The sequence below is a fragment of the Lampetra fluviatilis genome, chromosome 15 (genome assembly GCF_964198595.1).
Source record: "Lampetra fluviatilis chromosome 15, kcLamFluv1.1, whole genome shotgun sequence".
NCBI lineage: Eukaryota > Metazoa > Chordata > Hyperoartia > Petromyzontiformes > Petromyzontidae > Lampetra > Lampetra fluviatilis.
In genome coordinates, this window is record NC_136289.1 from 7,385,068 (window position 1) to 7,403,511 (window position 18,444).

At 44.2% G+C, this 18,444-nt stretch overlaps 1 protein-coding gene across 2 annotated transcripts in view; it reads right to left on the reverse strand.

Moving 5' to 3' along the window:
- LOC144936139 (uncharacterized) overlaps window positions 1-18,444 on the reverse strand; it is a 55,137-nt gene that overhangs the window by 18,345 nt on the left and 18,348 nt on the right. For both annotated transcript variants that reach the window (XM_078863034.1, XM_078863035.1), the window contains exon 2: window positions 2,254-2,991. In XM_078863034.1, the coding sequence (XP_078719160.1) occupies window positions 2,254-2,330 (77 nt within the window). In that variant the 5' untranslated portion in view covers window positions 2,331-2,991. The remainder of the gene's footprint in view (window positions 1-2,253; window positions 2,992-18,444) is intronic.

Consider the following 18,444-nt stretch of genomic DNA (forward strand, 5'->3'; position numbering starts at 1 on the left):
GAGGAATCATGTCTGCATTTACCACAATACTTGTGGTCAGAATGCAAACAAAAAACGATTGGTCCACACCAGAGACAGCTTTCTTTGGAGCCTCGTCTCAAAAGGTGTTAGAGCAGACATGATTCCTTGTAAAAGATTTCAGTTTGGTGTTTTAACATCTTAACACCTGTTTTGCTGCCAGAAAAAAATGGGGGGAAACCTATTCTAATAGTAACTTATTGGCATTTTTGTTTACTTGACAAACCTAACTAATTGGCTGTGTCGGGTAGCAGTGGGTTAACGGCACATTTAAATTTACGCGATCTAACCACAAAAAAATATTATGAATAATATTGGTCGCGAAAGCCTACGTGTTAAACATAATAAATACAATTTCTGAAAGTCAGAATTTGGCGAGAATGTCATGAAATCTGCACGGTACAAAGCCATCCACGCTGCGCGGCACGAGCCTCGAAACACCAAAAGAGCATTTGCACCGTGCTGCCGCATCCACTCTACTTCCACTCTTGAACAATGGCCTGCATAGCAAACACATTTTTGTTAATGACGCTGCTGTAGTGCACGATGCTGTTCCAAAAACGATTCGAGGGCAGTCACAGCCTTTCATGCCGTTGTAAAGCTGGCCCTGGCTCCATGCTGGCACAAGTGCAAGGAAGGGACACGGATAATTTGAAATATCCAAATGTTCATGACGTTCCCACGAACGTATATCAACATGTTTTTACCAGAGAACATTAGACATAAGCCTTCGGGAACAGCTCGCTCATATATACATATCAACATAAGTCCAATTGAACGTGTATGCAAATATCTACCGTTAGTAATTTGGTTTATGTTGAACACAATTTTGTGATTAGTGGTTAACATTGCAGCCAAAGTGTTCTGTAGGATACATTCTGAAATGGTGGAAACAGTCGTGAAGCCAAATATGCATACGCACGTTCATGTGTTTATATATCAACAGTGTTAAACCCATCACAGACTTATGGTACACCATGATCAGAATTAAATGGCTTAGTGTGTCATCACACAGAGGGACGTTCTGGATGGTGGAACACATTTTGGTTATATTCTAACAACGTATATATTTTATCAGCACAATAATAGTTGCATTTAAATATTATAATAATTAAGCATGCACCAAATATTATATCCGCTTTTGAATTGAGCTGAATTTCAGCAAAACATTTTTTATCAATTCTGTTTCAATTCTACCATTAACCGCACACATTCTAAAATTGGAAAATGAATGCCGAATACAATTGTAGCTGCCTTTTGTAGTCTATAAACAGGAATGTTTTATTCAGTGGAAAATGATGCATCCACCCTTGCTCTTGCAAATAAATACAAATAAAATATATAGGAATAACCAAATGCATTTATGAAGATGGAGCCAGCTGCATGAAGTCACAAGTAAGGCGAGGATAAATACTCTCACCGAGGCTTTTCACAGCAACATTCGAAGATATTTTATGGAAATTGAATTGGGAAAATGAATACCGTTTCTACAATTTGGATGCATGGTGAGAGAGGTCAGCGAGAGGGAAGGGAGAAAGTTAGATGTGCGTCAGGTGACACAGATGCAGCGAGTTAAGGTGAGAGAGGAGGGGGATCATGGGAGGTAAGGAATGGAGCAACGGCTGCGTGACTGCAACCCCAACCGTACATTAGTCTAATTCATTGATGGCGCTTGCCAGTGTAATGACTGATGAAAAAGATTTCGAATTATCATTCAGCTTCAAGTTAAAATCCGGCTGAATACTTAATTATGCATTTGATATTTGATAAAAGAGTGCTATTTGGTGCACCCCTCGTAAAAAAAAACTGCATAAACGACACGCCGTGCGTATGTATATGCGACGTGCAAATAAATGCGTGTCTCTGCTACCTACAAATAAACTAATGAATGCATAAATACACATACACATTGGGAATGTTATGCATGTACACACATTTTAACAATAAAGAATTATGTTGTGGTGGCCGATGGTCAATAATAAGGCAGGGGTGGCAGCCAAGGAATGGAACCCATCGAAGACTTCGTCCATCAAAAACAGAGTGATTAAATCCGCTCGTGAGAGAAGGTACTAGTTGAATTATTCCATCATGGGATAATGAGGACATGGTGACGGCTCTGGGGGAGACCTTCACTAAACAGTAGGTCGATCGCGGCTAATGATGACGGTTGCTGTTGAGTGACGTAACAATGCATTGTTGTAGAGACGGTGCAGAGCAAGGGATGAGGGCGCTCACTCTTGATGACTTCCCTTCTTTCGTTTGGCCATGACATCGTTCCTGCCGTCCGTTACGCCATCGTCCACGCCGAACATTAAACGCAAAGGGAGAATGATGCTCGGTGCCCGGGCCTACTCCGGCGAGGGTGGGAAGGGCGATTTTTCACAGGCGGTCACTGCTCGCAAAACACCAAGGAACCACGGACCGACGGCTCTATCGGTGACGCATGGTGCAGAAACTGAAACGTCATCAATGGAAGGCGGCTGTGGATGTCCATGTGTTCGCTTCGTAAGGAATCATCAAAGCCCCTTTGCAATTCGTCGAAGGCGTTCACTCGTGCTCGAAGCTTACTGGTGCTTTTTTTTCAATGCCCTCTGGATCTTTTGGCACAGAGCGTGATATTTACTTTTCTTCAAAACTTTATGGGAATGCTTGAAACTAATCACGTGAAATTCAAAGCTGTTCAACGTGTATTCGAACTGCGTGTCTATGTTGGAAATGTTTTTGAACACCATTAGAAAAATAAATTCCCTCAAAAATGCTTTGAAAAATCTTTTTTATCTGCTAAATATTTTATTTTGTAGATATGTTTCAGACTTTCTTCAGTTGTCCTTGTGCATACTGCGATTATCTCGAATGCTCTCTACAACTTTTTTGGAAGAATTCTTTTCCCTGAGGATTTTGGAATGTCCACCACCACTTTTGAATTTGGTTTCATGGTGAAGATGTTCATCTTGACTTTTTCACTGGAAGGATCTGTAAAGCAAACCAAATATATTAACAATATGTACATTACACACACAGTACATGGATTACACACATATAATAACAATAACAATTGCCATTTGCCACTAAGTAGTGGTGATGTCACCACAGTGCTTGTGCCAGGCTAGATGCACCGTGAAGCCACGTGAATTATCAAATGCTCGCTAACAGGACGTCACGGGACAGACCCAGGTACCAAAGGGTTGACTGCATGAGATGACTGGCAGATGCACCACCTGTGCTCCCACTGTGACATATTTCTGCGTTTTTGCCGCCCGGTGCTCTGCTCAACACGAGCGTCGCTCCTCCGCTCTCCGTTGTTACTGGAGGGCCACTGCCTCCAATTACCCAGTAGTGTCCTTCACGAGCCTCCTCCACAGAGGCCGACCTTGACACCGCTTGTACTTGTCATCGGCAAGTCCAATCAGCTCCACAACCTTCTGTACCACATCAGCCCCATCTCCCTTTAGCCCATGCCGTGCCCATTTAGCCCCCTTTATATGGCCAAACAGAAGCTGCTTAGGCATGCAGTGGCTGGATATGTGCGCTACATGACCCAGCCAACGCAGCCTCACCTGCTGGAGGAGCTCACTGATGTGACTGTAAGAGATCTTTCAAGAATCTGTGAGCTCCTTACACAATCCAGCCTAATTAAACCCAGGATGGATCATAGGCAGCTCAGCCTGAATGTTTCAAACCAGCATAAATATTCATTTAAAGGACTCCACATTTCACAAGCGTATAAAAGGGAGGGCATAATTGCAGTCGAGAAGACACGGAGTTTCGTATGGAGCGATGGGCCTGGTAGCTTCCACACAGCATGACACGCACACACACGCATGGGCGCACACACACACCGAAGTGATTATAGACATTTACTTCACCTGAAAGGGAGAGCCACTAAAACGCCTATAAAATATTGCAGAGGCAAGGCAATTCCACTCAGTGCAAATTTAATGTGAACATTATATTCCCGTGCCGTCAATTTGCCAAGAAATTGCCCGTCGCATTATGCACATGTGCTCAGCGAATGCGAGTGCATGGGATGTAATTCGAATCTGCATTCCATGGGTGCTGTTGTTCCAAACAAGTGTACAATGCACTCAGCAATTTGTGCGCATGTAAAACTCTCGTCGTCACTTCCTGAAGAAGTTGCTTTATGGTCCTCTTGTCGAAAGTGACCACGTGAATATATTTGAGCAAATTCGACATTAGCAGTGATGCAGTGATAGATAAACTGTGGAGCAGATCCTTCCAGGAACAGGAACGAGAGCTTCACACAGCCATACAAAGTCGCACGTTCAGAGCCACTGCTTAATTTATACTTAATTGTTTTGTTTTACATGTGTACATTTAAACGACCTCTTCTGAAATATCTGGTGGGCATAGAAGAGTAGACCAATACCCCCTCTCGAGCTCTCCCTCCAGTGGAGACCATTCCGCCGGCAGTGGTGTGAGTAAGCAATTGCAGGGCTGCACCTTTGCTACGTTGAGGTTTATGAGTAGTGCTCATTTGCAATTCCAAATTGCCTTACTTTGTGTGTCCTGATCATAGTAATGAATACTGGCTCAAAGGAAATAAATGGGGTTGCGAATTGGGCCTGCTGCTACATGACTTAGATGGTTAAGATAATTATATCCGACCCTCAGCCTGTCTACATTTGTTCGTAACACCAATTCATAGCATTTGATTTGAGTGAAGGTCTCATGACAAATAAGGGCCACAGCACTGTGTGAATAGGCACCAACTGCAATGTGGCATGATGCTCATAACCCACTTAATTTTTATTGCACAGTGCACCCAGTAAAGACGGATCATTGTTGGGCCAACGTTGGGCCAATATTGGGAACACATTCCAACCACACGTCGATTTCAACCACATGCCAACGATGTGCCAACAGCTCCAACCGCATGCAAACGTTAGGCCATGAGCTCCAACAACATGTCAACGTTGGCTCAACGTTGCAGAGTTTACTGGATCATTGTCGAAGTGTTCATCATAACGCATGTGGCTCTGTGTGTGTGTATATATATGTGTCAGGGTTATCTGCAGTGGAATCATGCACCGCACGTAAATGGCGCGTAATGAAACTACTTTTATCCAATTCACAAGAACAGTGGAGCAGACGGTATTGTAGCGGCTGCTCCAGCGGTATCTTATCTCCCAATTCAACCTTTTGTCATTCTCCGTCCTATCACACGCAAGTATATATAATTATATAGTCGACTCTGCTTAACAATATCTGTGGACTGACAAAACGTTTAAAAACTGCTGCACACATTTCATAAACGACGAACTATGTGGTCCAATTATAAAACAACCTTACCTCCTGACATGGTAGACTACTTAAAACCTAGCAACCCCCCCCCCGCCCCCCCACACACACATCTCACAATGCCTCTGGAGAATAGCAGCATTCTGTAGTGTAGGTGCTTGAGAAGGTTACGTTGTCCCACCGGTGCCTCAACTCAATGTCACAGTCACATTACTAAATGATGGGAACACACCAAATTCGGACTTCCTCTGCACTGTATCAAAATAAACCAAAGAAAAGAAGTTATCCCCACATTGACTACAACTACCAACCTCTACAAAGTTCAAGTTCAACTACATTCCAGTATTGCCAAGTCCAGGGTGTGTTTTCTTTTTATAATCGATATCACAGTGCTGGGCCAAATCTAGTTCTAAACCCAACATTTTGTGATTAGTAACCAGTGACGTATCTACATTATCAACTCAGGGGGTGCGGCAATCGGTCACGTGGGGCTCCAAGATTTGATTTGAATTAATTTAAAATAAAATGTGGAACGTAAAGGAAAACAACGTCATTAAAAATATATATTTAAACCGCGTTTTAAATACCTTTTGTTCCTTTACACTTTTTTTTAAAACATCTCATGGTGGTTGTCAAGGGCGCCCCAACTCGGAGCTTTGGCCACCAGGGAGAGGGGCAAGGTACCCCCTTCCTGCCCCCACGCTCGTTACGCAACTGTTGGTGGCCCTAACTAGCTCACTACATCTTCTTGGTTCTTTCGGTAAAGTCACGTAGAATGGAAATAATAAAATAATAATAAATGTCATTCAGACTCTGTCTTCTCGACAGACCTGTTCTCCACCTGAGGACGGCTGCTTGCGTTGTGGCCGAAACGTCGTGAGAATTATTTTATTATGTTTTATTTTTATTATTTTATTATTTCCATTCTACGTGACTTTACCGAAAGAACCAAGAAGATGAATCCCTGCAGTCACGAAAGCTTTCAATCGAAATTTAGCTCACTACAGTCCCTGCACTGAGGGACCATCGCCATTTCTTATGATTACTACGATACCTGCTTGCCCAGGAATTCTCAAGACTCTTTAAGTCGGGAGGCTCCTGCCATGTTTTTTTTTGTTGCAGTAGGGGGGCATTGTTGCAATGGGTAATCCCAATTGAGCAATTGGGATGCTTGGCCGATACCGCGTGGGGTTCTTGTTGACGACGGAACGAACCCAGAGATATTTGAGTAAACCCATGCAGCATAACAGGGCGAGAGCACGCCAGCTCCACACAGGACGGCGCCCGACTCACTCAGGTATGAAACCCAGGTCCTTCTTGCTAAGAGGCACGGGTGTTACCGCTCCGCCGAGCTGGCACCCACGTAAGCCAAAATGTCCCAACTATGTATATACACAGCAAGTAATCACTGTGTGAAGGAACGTGCAAATAAATGCAATCCGACAAAATAAGCAATTCAGTATCCGTCTGTTTCCCCATACGATGCAGATCACTGTGCCGGAGAAGGACACCAGAGGGAGTCACTGCAATAGGCGCGAGCGACACTCGCGGCACGAGAGCATTTAGTCTTGCGAAGACTCTCTGTTGCATGTCGATCAAATCAAACAATATTATTCTCAGAGCTGGAAAAAGCCAAATCAAGTGAGAGAGAGAGAGAGAAAAAAAGGCATTTAAAATGATGGTGGGTTTTTTGTGTGTTATGCAGCCATTGGTGACCAGGCTGAGACCATCAATTCAAGACACTCAAACACATTCCTCCTGCGAAGGGAGCTGGTAGGAACGTTGGGTTGCTCGGTCAATGGCCGGGGTCAACGGCGGCGTGGTGTATTCCGCAAATATGGCCGACTGTGAGGGCGGGCACAAGCCGGCGTGAGTAGGTTAAACGTTGAGTTTTATAAGGGCACCACGGGGTGACCAGCCCCTCCCACCCAGCCCCACCCCACCCCTCCCACCCCCACCCACCCCTCACCCAGCCCCTCCCCTCCCCACCCAGCCCCTCCCCACCCTCCCCACCCAGCCCCTCCTCACCCAGCCCCTCCCCACCCATCCCCTCCCTGCACGACGGACGGACACAATAATCCCATGTGGGCTGGTGTAACCAGGAGGTTCCTACCAGTAAAAGAAACAAACTCCAATATAACTGCTAGAATGTGTCCCCTCGGTGCGGGAGGTGTAGCCAACCTTACTCCACCACTGTGGTATGCGCACGTGAATTCTTAATTATTACCATTTGCACGCGCCTCCAATTAGCGTTCATTGTTGGCTCATGAAGTCTAATAATTGTGCGTGTACCGGCCTGCACCGGCACGGACTAACACGCCGTAAATCCTTAGGGCACTCCTCTCTGATGGAATTGAGCCACCCTTGGCAGATGATGTGTTCCTTTACCCGTTTGTGCGTTTACAACGATTCTGATTCACTGTCACGCACACACAAGGCTTGTTCTGCTTAGGAGGACAGAGAAAGCAGGAATCTCGATTTAAAGCTTTCGTGACTGCAGGGATTCATCTTCTTGGTTCTTTCGGTAAAGTCACGTAGACGGGAAGTAATAAAATAATAAAAATAAAACATAATAAAATAATTCTCACGACGTTTCGGCCACAACGCAAGCAGCCGTCCTCAGGTGAAGAAACAGGTCTGTCGAGAAGACAGCGTCTGAATGAGACTTCTCGACAGACCTGTTTCTTCACCTGAAGACGGCTGCTTGCGTTGTGGCCGAAACGTCGTGAGAATTATTTTATTACGTTTTATTTGTATTATTTTATTACCTCCCTTCTACGTGACTTTACCGAAAGAACCAAGAAGAGGAAAAAAAGCAGGAATCGTTAGATCTCAAGCTGGGCGAAGAGCAGAGGACACTTCACTTTCATGTCATCCCTGCATTTTGTAATTTGCATTCGCAGTGAATGCTGCCAACGCGGAGAGGTTCTGTACCAGTGACTCATAAAGAACGACTAATTAGCACAGGGAATACAATTTGTGATCTCAAGGGCGCTGCGGTAATTTAAGTGGCTTTGACCAAACGCAGTGTCTCGCTTTCCACATTTGGGGAAAACGTTCTTTTTCTGGCTCTATTTAGGTCACCAACGATCAAACGGCGGAGGCCTAAAGTCCTCTCAAGCCCCTGTCCTCCCTAAAGAGTCAAAGCTTTCCATATTTACCAATCCATCTGACGCGTGCATGAACGCTAATTTCCAAATGCACAGCCGGTGCCTGGCGGGTAAATAAGGACCGCTTAACTGGGTCACTGGGTGGGAGGCATGGAAACCGAGAGTTTAAGGGGCGATCGATTTAGGAGCGAAAAATACAGAGCAATGCCCTAGTGCGTGGTCGTGGTTTAAAAAAAAAAACCCTCGCCCCGGAGGGAGGGAGGGAGCGCGCGCGCGGAAGCGGTAAGCGCGGCTATATTGGGCGACGCCCAGGCGCGCGGATTAATCTCCTCCATCGCCCGGCGCACGTGCGGACCGAGCACGTGCGGTGCTCACGCGCACGTGAGGAGCGTCGGGGACATCCGCACGTGAGGAGTGTCGGGGACATCCACACCTCACCCTCCACCCCCTTGGCTCAACCAGAGAGCCCCCCCCTCGCCCGCCCGCCCGCCGCCCCCGCCGTCACCCCAACAATACCGCCCCACCCACGCCCTGCATCGGCTTCATAGTGCACACTGCTTGGTTAAATATTAGAATGTGTTGTGTTAGCTTGCGGAATTCAAATTTCGATTTAAAGCTTTCGTGACTGCAGGGATTCATCTTCTTGGTTCTTTCGGTAAAGTCACGTAGAAGGGAAATAATAAAATAATAAAAATAAAACATCATAAAATAATGTTTTATTTTTATTCTTTTATTATTTCCCTTCTACGTGACTTTTCATGCGGAATTCGTTTCGTCGGCGGGTTTAACACGTAGCGTAGGAAGCTTTTGCGACGAATGTACCGATTTTTTGCCTCACTTTATACAGTAAATCTAGCTGTGACGGTCCCACCTGATGACGGAGACTTGTGTTGCCTCCGAAACGTCGTGATTTATTATTTTATTGTATTTCTATGATTACTTTTATTAATTTTAATTTTATTTTTTACCTACGTGACTTTAACGAAAAAACCTAAGAGTATGAATCCTTGCAGTCACGAAAGCTTCAAATCTAGAATTAACGATTGAGAGTTGAATTTTGGGTCAGATCTCCGTGTAAGTGTAATGTGTTTCGTACACCCTCCTCCACCCGACAGAGGCGATATAAAAAAAATTGTCACGTGATGAACCGCGTTGGAGAGCGATCCATGTAGGTTCTGTTGAAGCGGTAATACATTGACCACGTGTGTTCATCACGTGGCAACTCTTTTTATTTGGCGTGTCTTCTTCTATCGTATGGCCGATGTAGATGCAGAGCAAGGACTACAATTTCACGTTTAGATGGTCAAGCCAACGGTTAACCGCGTCACTGGCTGTGTTGGGTCCACACACGTTATACTTACATGGCGATCTGACCCAAAAATCAAATATGAAGCATTGTCACAGCATGTTCCCAATATCGTTTTTTTTTGTCATAATTGGAATGTGGTCTTTTTTGTTTAATCGTTGAATGTGGTGTGAAAAGGTAATAGTTATGTAACTCTTGACTTAAGGCTTTCGTGACTGCAGGAATTCATATTGTTTGGGTCTTTCGGTAAAGTCACGTAGATAGGTTCAAAAAAATAACAAAAAACTACGACATTTCTTTTTTTCCCCCCATCTGATGACAATCGCTTGTGTTACGATCGAAACGTAGTAGTTATGTAACTATTTACATTATTAATATAAAGTGTCAGGATACTTGAGTTAAAAAGAGGGTTTTTTCTGCATCTTTGAGTGAACACACATGGCCTCCAGCCATAGCAAAGCATGGCACATTGAAACAACGTCCAATATTGCAAAACGGTTCACATGCACATCATCAACAACGTTTCTCGGCAGTTAAACTATTTTGTAACGTGAGTGAAAATTGACAAATGGTAATTACATGGGATTGAGAAACCACCGCCTTTCAAATAAGCACACAGTAAGAGAGAGTAACGAACTCGTGGAAGTGTGCAGAGCAAGTGATTTCATCATAACGAGACATTTTTTGAGGGGAGCTATGACAAAGCAACCTCCGATTAACACGGTTGGCTATGTACGGTGCAAAAGAGGTTCAACAAACATACGTCCTCCATTATGCCAACGCATTTGCATGCACTCGAGCGTGTTCATTGCATTTTATAATCCGTGCCCTGGTACTTTATACTCTGCTGAAGGCATTACCAAGGGTTTAGGAAGCGGAAAAAGGCTCCACCTGCTGTCGCGGAAACACAGATGATGCTAGGGGGGTAGCATAGATAGGTCCACAGTTGTCACTGCACTCAACAAATGCTGCGAGTTCCACTTGAATCGGGATATCAATTCACAGAGTGGAGCAGTGGCATGGAAGTTTGCTTACTGCACTAGCGTATACCACTGATGAGTCATATCGGCTGAGGCTTATCATACCAGCGCTGAGTTTCGGTTTCAGTTTCATTTATTAGGTATAGCCCTGTGAGCCATTCGGCTCTTGAATCGGGTGCAACCGCAACAAACAAAAGACAAATACACGAACAAGAAAACATCTTAAAGTGACTATGCGACTATGTGCAAACAGAAAATCCAGGGAAAAAACTGCTAAATATTCCAGAAAAAGCACCGCACACCAACGCTGTGTGCAAAAATCCCAGTGGGATGCAAGTCAAACAAGAACAATCACAAGACAACTTAGATTTAGGCCATCAGTCTAACTCCATACTACAACAAACAAACAGCCTAACCAAAAAACTTTTCGAAATCACCAAAATAAAGCCATAACAGCAATGTAACAGTGATCCTAGGAACTGTGACCGAAGCATAATCAAACAACCCATATGACACGGCATGGGGAGGCCCTAATTCAGTTGTGGGTTGACAGAGGGCTGTAAGAATACCCTGACAGGTGACCTTTCGTGAAATGAACTAACTTGATTCTGACCGAATCTTGTTCACACTGCCTCAATGAAACCCCTGCTGATGACTTGCCTCCTAGACATCAGCTCTGGCGATGATCAGCAAGGGATTTTAATGTCTTCCAAGACTGTTTTCCAGGTTTGGTTGGTGTATTGAGAATACCTTTCGATTTAAAGCTTTCGTGACTGCAGGGATTCATCTTCTTGGTTTTTTCGGTAAAGTCACATAGAATGGAAATAATAAAATAATACAAATAAAACATAATAAAATAAATTATCACGACGTTTCGGCCACAACGCAAGCAGCCGTCCTCAGGTGGAGAACAGGTCTGTCGAGAAGACAGCGTCTGACAGACCTGTTCTCCACTTGAGGACGGCTGCTTGCGTTGTGGCCGAAACGTCGTGAGAATTTATTTTATTATGTTTTATTTTTATTAACTCAGGTTATGAACCCAATTTCTGAATCGGGTCTGTGCCTGTTTAAGTTACCTATCACTTACCTAATGTTACGTATAAGTGAGCGTTTGTTCATAACAGGCTCCCTGAAATGAGCACAGCCAATGGGTCAGAAGTTTTGAGACTGGGCCACGTTTCTCATATTATGCTACGTACGGTGCGAAAGAAGTTCAACAGACATACATATTACTTGTGCCCACATCGCATCCATGTGTGTCACCCGTGCTGGTTTCCCGAAGATCGTCTACTTTTTGAGGAAGTTATCCAGGAGCATTAAAAGTCCAGTTTTTGTCAGTTGCGTAAATACACACCACTCAAGACAATACACGAGCATGTGTTTCTCTCCTCTTCCAGCAATGTAAGATATTCTTCTTCCCACGATATTCACTTTTCTTAGCCTCAGAGGCAGCAACCTTAATCCCACCCCACCGCCATCTCATTGCCCCCACCGCAGCGTCCCCCCCCCCCTAAAGAGAAATGAACTTCATTGACCCACCCATGAGAGGGTGTACTAATCCAGCATACTTGGCAAAGCACCACCAAAACCGCAGCCACCGCGGCCGCCTGTTAGTTCGTCATCCTCGTGTGTCGTGTCTCCTTGTTTCTATAATGTAAAACTGGCTCGAATATAAACACACACACACACGTATGCATGTTGAACTTCTTTCACACATTCACAATGGATTCAGAAAGGAACGCCGATGAGCATTGTAACTGGGCCCATTTGGAGCTCTTAGAATAAATTACGAGGCTGGATAACCAACATTTGTTCTAAAAAAATTCTATCAATTTGTTATCATTCATGTTTATCTATCTCAATATGACGTACCATATACTATGGGACATGAGCATCATCGGTAAGAAGATGAAATGTTTTTTTATATTTCTAGTTAGAGAGACAATCAGTTGTTGGCAGAGGAGAAAAGGGAGTTCTTGAGCCAGGACTTTAACTTGCCCAGGGATTTTATAGCAGAGATTGTTGGAATGCCAGATCACATGGGCAGCAGCAGAGGAGAAGCAGTTACCTCCCACCAAGCAAAAGTTGCTTGGGGACTTCAAGAGAAGGCCTTGATTGCTGGAGCTGACAGTCCATGAGAAGAGTCGAGTGAGATGAGAGGGGAGAGATCGGAAAGTGCTGAGTAGTTTTAAATGAAAACGGAGAGTGAGTTGGAGAACAGTACAGAGACAAGACAAGGAAGAGTGTGTGGAGGAGTCGAGAGTGATGAGAGGAGAGAGGTAGGCAGTGGCGAGTCTAGAGGATCTTAAAAAAACAAAAGCGAATTGCATCCCTGAGTGTGTGTGTAGCATAGTTTTTATTCAAACCCCTAATCTTGAGGTTTTTCTTTGCAGTGCCGAATTACCGATTGTGTTTCAATTGCCACATCAAAGCATTAACAGCCACTCTGGAATACACTCCGTCAGTTCAAGGCTTCTGTAAACCTTAATGGCTATGATGCAACTCCATGTACTGTATTTAGTTTTGTGTGTCTACAGGGCATAAACAGAGCACGCTTCAGCCGAGCAAAGACAAACGCAGTGAATGATTTAACAAAGACCACTCTGTGCCACTTTTATTTCTTGACTGCAATGGGTCATCTATTAAATATATGACAGCATTCCCTTTAGCTAACCATTGTAGAGCATTATGAGCATATTTGGACATTATTAAAACTATATTAATAGTGTTGCGAATAAGATTACGTTCAGTTTTCTGGGGGTGAGGTTATCTGTAACTTGAGTACATTTCGTGGGTTGATGATTGACGTGACAAAAACACTATAAAATATTTATTGATCATGGCAGCTGAAAGAATGGGGGCAAATTTCCTAAATCCCCCCCCACCCGCTTCTGTCCGCTAGTGATGTCATCAACTCCTTCCGCCGCTTCTAAGGTGTCTGGGGCTCAGCGAGTCGTCCAAATGCCCTCCAGAGAGGCTCTATTGAGCTCATTAGTCGAGGACCCTTCTCACCAAGCGTGGTGTCATCAACTAATTGCAGGACTGTGCACCTTTACCTTACGAGATGTGGTCACCAGATTATCTCTGCCTTCCCCCATTCAAATTGGGTTCTTTGGATTTTTTTACTGAATGGGATCTTCGGGTCAGCTGGCTTTACCCTCCACATTTAGAAACATGCGCTTCGAGGTCGCTTCTGAAAAAGAGCTACATGGCTCTAGTGGGCATTACCTGGTACAATAAAATAGCAGTTAAATAGTTACAACAGTTTACACGGTAAAAAAAACAAATTTTTCAATGCAAACACTTTTATTTGCACTCAAAAAGTAGAACATAAATTATTTTGACCCCGCAATTAATCAAATTTGATGTGCTGAATAAAAGCGGGTGGCTTCCTTTCGATATGTTTAAAATGTTTTATGCAAGTCACCCACATCAAATTGGATTCATACTGGGGTCAAAATAATGTATTTCTACTTTTGAGTGCAATTAAAAGTGTGTGCATTGAAAACACGGTGTTTTACCAAATTGTTTTACTGAGTGAGAATGCACTTAAAATGTTATCTACTGTATAACTAAGGATTGACTTCGTGATTTATTAACCGATGCATTTGTTAATATTATGTGTCAATAAAAACTTGCTTTTTTAAACTACGTATACATTTTGGAGGGGAAAAAAGTTTCCATTGCAAAACATGTTAGATACACAAACCCCACTCCACCATCGTCACTTGTGGAATGGAAAATGATGAGTCAATTCCTGTACTGACACACATCCTTAAGCTTAAGATATAGAGTCACGTGTCCAAGAATCGAAGTTTTATCAATCCAAGTTCATGTCACCGCTGCAGCTGCTAGTGGCCGCTGAATTCACCACGATGTAAAAAAAATCATCACTTTGCATTTCAATCGCGCGTCGCAACAATTTGCGTAACCATCGTCATGGGTGACGAATCGTTACACCCATACTCATTAACACATCGAAAACTTAAAAGTACACTGAGCTTATGTTTATTTTTATCATTCTTATTCTTACCCTTGTTTACCCAGTAAAACATCACCGAGTCTCATGACTGTTTTTCAAGAGGGTCCTGCCAGGTTTTTGTCGGAGAAAGCGATGTTGCTATATACAATCACAACTGCAGTATTTTTTCAGCAGTGCGATGATATATTGTCAACGCTATTTACATTGGATTTTTTTTTATCTACAGTAGGAATGTATAAAACTCCACACAGCATGGTGCCCAAGAGACGAAATCGAACAGAGCCCTTCTTGCTGAGGCGCAAGTGTTATGCATGCGCCACACTGCCACCCTGCCACATGCCACCCTGCCACACTGCCACCTTGCCACATGCCACCCTGCCACACAATATGCTGGAAAACGGCCCTGTTTCCGAAAATATGGAGACAATTGCATTCCATTGTGATAATATCTTGCCACAATGCTGTGCAGTACTAAACAATACAAACAAATGCACGTACACATCAACTTGTGTTCAGTGGCCAATGTGCTGCTGAGCATGAAATACATTAAACTCAATACAAATAACCTGGCTCATAAAATAAAATTAACAAAGATGTACAGCCCTTTGTCAATCCACTGCCAGATCAAGGCCTCCCCAAACTGCCACCATCTCTCACAATCCCATGGTGCAATAATCCATCTATCACCAACACAATTGCTGATTTCATCGCTCCATCTCGCCGGTGGACGTCCTATCGTACGCGTTCCATTCCTTGACTGCCCCTCCATCGTTATTCTTGACCATCAATCACAAGGAATGCACGTCAGCGTTTGTTACACTGAATCAGTTGTCTTATATTTGTACGTTTATATGAACATATTGTACTCTTGCAAAACATTTTGATCATTTCGGTATTGGCACTGCAATGATCGCCTTATTTGGTTTAAAACAAAAACGTTGTTTCTTTTTTTTCGAAGTTGACACAAAAAAATATTCGGTGAAGGTAAACCTAGGTCATTATTGACTGAAATGTAAAAATAGAACATCTAAACGTGTAGCTGAATATAATTTTATTTTAAAAGCACCACGACTGCATAACCATCAAACTCCACATATAATTTGAGACAAAAGCGGAATCATAAAAAAGGAGACAATGTAGTTGTTTGTAAAAGCCTAAAATAGCACACTCATTTATTTTAATTTAATTGCCATGCAATTGTTTTACAGTCAAAGTAAATCCCTAACTTTCACAGAGATGTAAGAGTAACACCGTCACCTTGTGATGTTTTTTTTTACTCAGTAAGTTTTCCGATCCTATGATTTTTAGGATGATATTATGATGTATGGCACTTTTAAGTGCACCATATGGTTAAAACAAATTATAGGGCTGTGAGCATTTGAGACACGCCTCAAGGTGACAGGCATGGATGGCATACTCAGAGGGCCTGCGCTGTTTTCTCACGTTACGGATGGCCGTGTCTTAACCCACATAGCGATGTGTAAAAACGTTTTTTTTAACTACTATTGTATGTATGTTAAATTTCTTTCGCACCGTACGTAGCCAACCGTTTTTTTTTCTCAAACGTTATTAACACATTATGTTTTACACTTCATTAGAACTCATGTAATTGTCATTTAAATGATTTTCCCAGTATAACGTCACTGATGCTACGAATATTTATTTCCAGAAGAGCTCAGCACGATTTGTTTAGCCAATTATTTTGCCAAGTGATTTTTACAAAACTTCCTCTCGAATATAAATGATGGCAAAGCTTACCGCACTATGACCCCCGATGACCTGAGCTTAAGTCCCCTGGACATCTGTGAAAAAGAGCTTCATAGCTCATCGGATTTCTCCAGGATAAATAAAGATTCTGATTATGAAGTCCCTACCGTGGCTAATGGCAGTGGCAAGTCAATTCCGAACTGGTCTTGGCCACGACCCCCCCCTCACCCTCCTTCACCAACACGCACTGACTAGCTTGGTGAAGTACGGTCAAACAACCTCCAGTACTTACACAGTGCGGGGAAGAATTTGCCCAGCAGTAGATTGACGAAGGGCTGATATTATTACTTGTATGAAAAGTAAACAATGCTATGCAGCACGGTGTATGGTGCACCCAACGTCTCACGTGTCCCCGTTATGAAACGCATCAATCTGAAAAATGTATTAAGCCACCAAATGTAAAGCGCATACAAAAAAATGTACCTTATTGTTATGTTTCGTTGTTTGAGTGTAATTGTCCGTGGTCCCTAACGTTACGTCAAGCTTGGCTAGGAGCTATAAAGGACCGCGGTCCCCTGGGGCTTTGGGCCACTTCCCCTGAGTCGTTCAGTAAAGCCCTCGTTCATGTTGAATCTTCTCTGCCTCTGGTCTGATTCAGGAGTGAGTCCGGGGTTGCTCTGGAGAGTCAAGACACAACGCTTATGGCGGGACCCCGGGGTCCCACAAGCCCCCGGCTCTTGCATAAACTGCGTTACGACGTTATTTTATGTCTCTTGAAGGCGAACTATACGGCAATCTATTCCTCTCGACGAGCTCTACACGATGCGCTGATCGAGGTTTAAAAGTCTTGTTTATGACTCCGGCAAATTTTGGCAACGACGGGTGCTTGGTGAAGAACGTGAGGATTGATTTCTGGTGGGTCCCGGAGTTTATGTTCGCGGTGGGACGGAGTCGCCAAAAACAAATTAATTACGGTTTTGAATTCCGTTTATTTGGGACCCCGGGGTCCCGCAAATGGTTCAATAACTAAACAGCACTTAAGCCAATAAACACACCCAATGTATTTTTGCAAGCTCAAGTTTATACAATACACATCACGACAAAAATAACTCTCGTTTAAAAGCGTGTAACAATTTCTTAACAATACATTTCTTAAGAATGACGTCGAGTAGTTTCATAGCACATGATGAAGCGTGGAAAATAACGCGGTGGTGGAACATCTCGGGCGAAATAACATTGATTCAGTGAAACGGTGACGTGAAGAAAAAAAATTAATCCGCGAGAGTTCCAAACAACTCCGGGCACGCTCGGCTGTGAAGCGGCTTATTCGCTCATCAGTGGTGGCACAAGAGCGAGGAGGAGGCAAATCCACCCCGAAACACGTGCGCGCTCCTCTCACGTGCCGTCCGCGGCTCACCCCGCGGCCCGGGGGCTTTAGTAGCGAGACGGGGGGAGGGGAGGGGAGGGGGACGACCACCCGTTACCCTGAATCAGCTGGGATTGCCGGGGTCTCCCTCTCATTCAGCCCGAAGCTTCGGTAGTTTACGCACGTCCGCACACATAAGGCGCAGATGCCACCAGCCACCCCACCTCCCACGCTATTTCGCACGGTTTCATTGCTGAACCTAAGTGCTGTTTAGCAAACGGCCGCTTCGTGAAGGATGTCAAGCAGAGGTCGCAACCGGGTACCCGATCCTCGTACCCTACCCGATACCTGGCTACCCGTACCCGGCCGGGTACGGGTAGCCGTTTGCGACCCTGGTGCGGCCGGGTTACGGGTACGGGTAAGGAATCAAAACCCGTTTGCGACCTCTGATGTCAAGGGATACATTGTGCAGGGTGGTGTGAGAACCACACCCCAACCAGCTCTGTCTCGCCATGACCGATTTTGACACGGAGCAGAACGCGCGAACTATGCGTACTTTAGTTTGGTACGGCATGTGAGCCCAGAGACACGAAAAACAAGACGCTGCTCACACGATGAGTACGTGGTGTCATTGCAGCATGGGTATCTGCTTACAGCTTGGCCGTTTGCCCAGCACGCGAGAGCTTCTGTAACCTTTCACAACCGTCGTGTGCGCA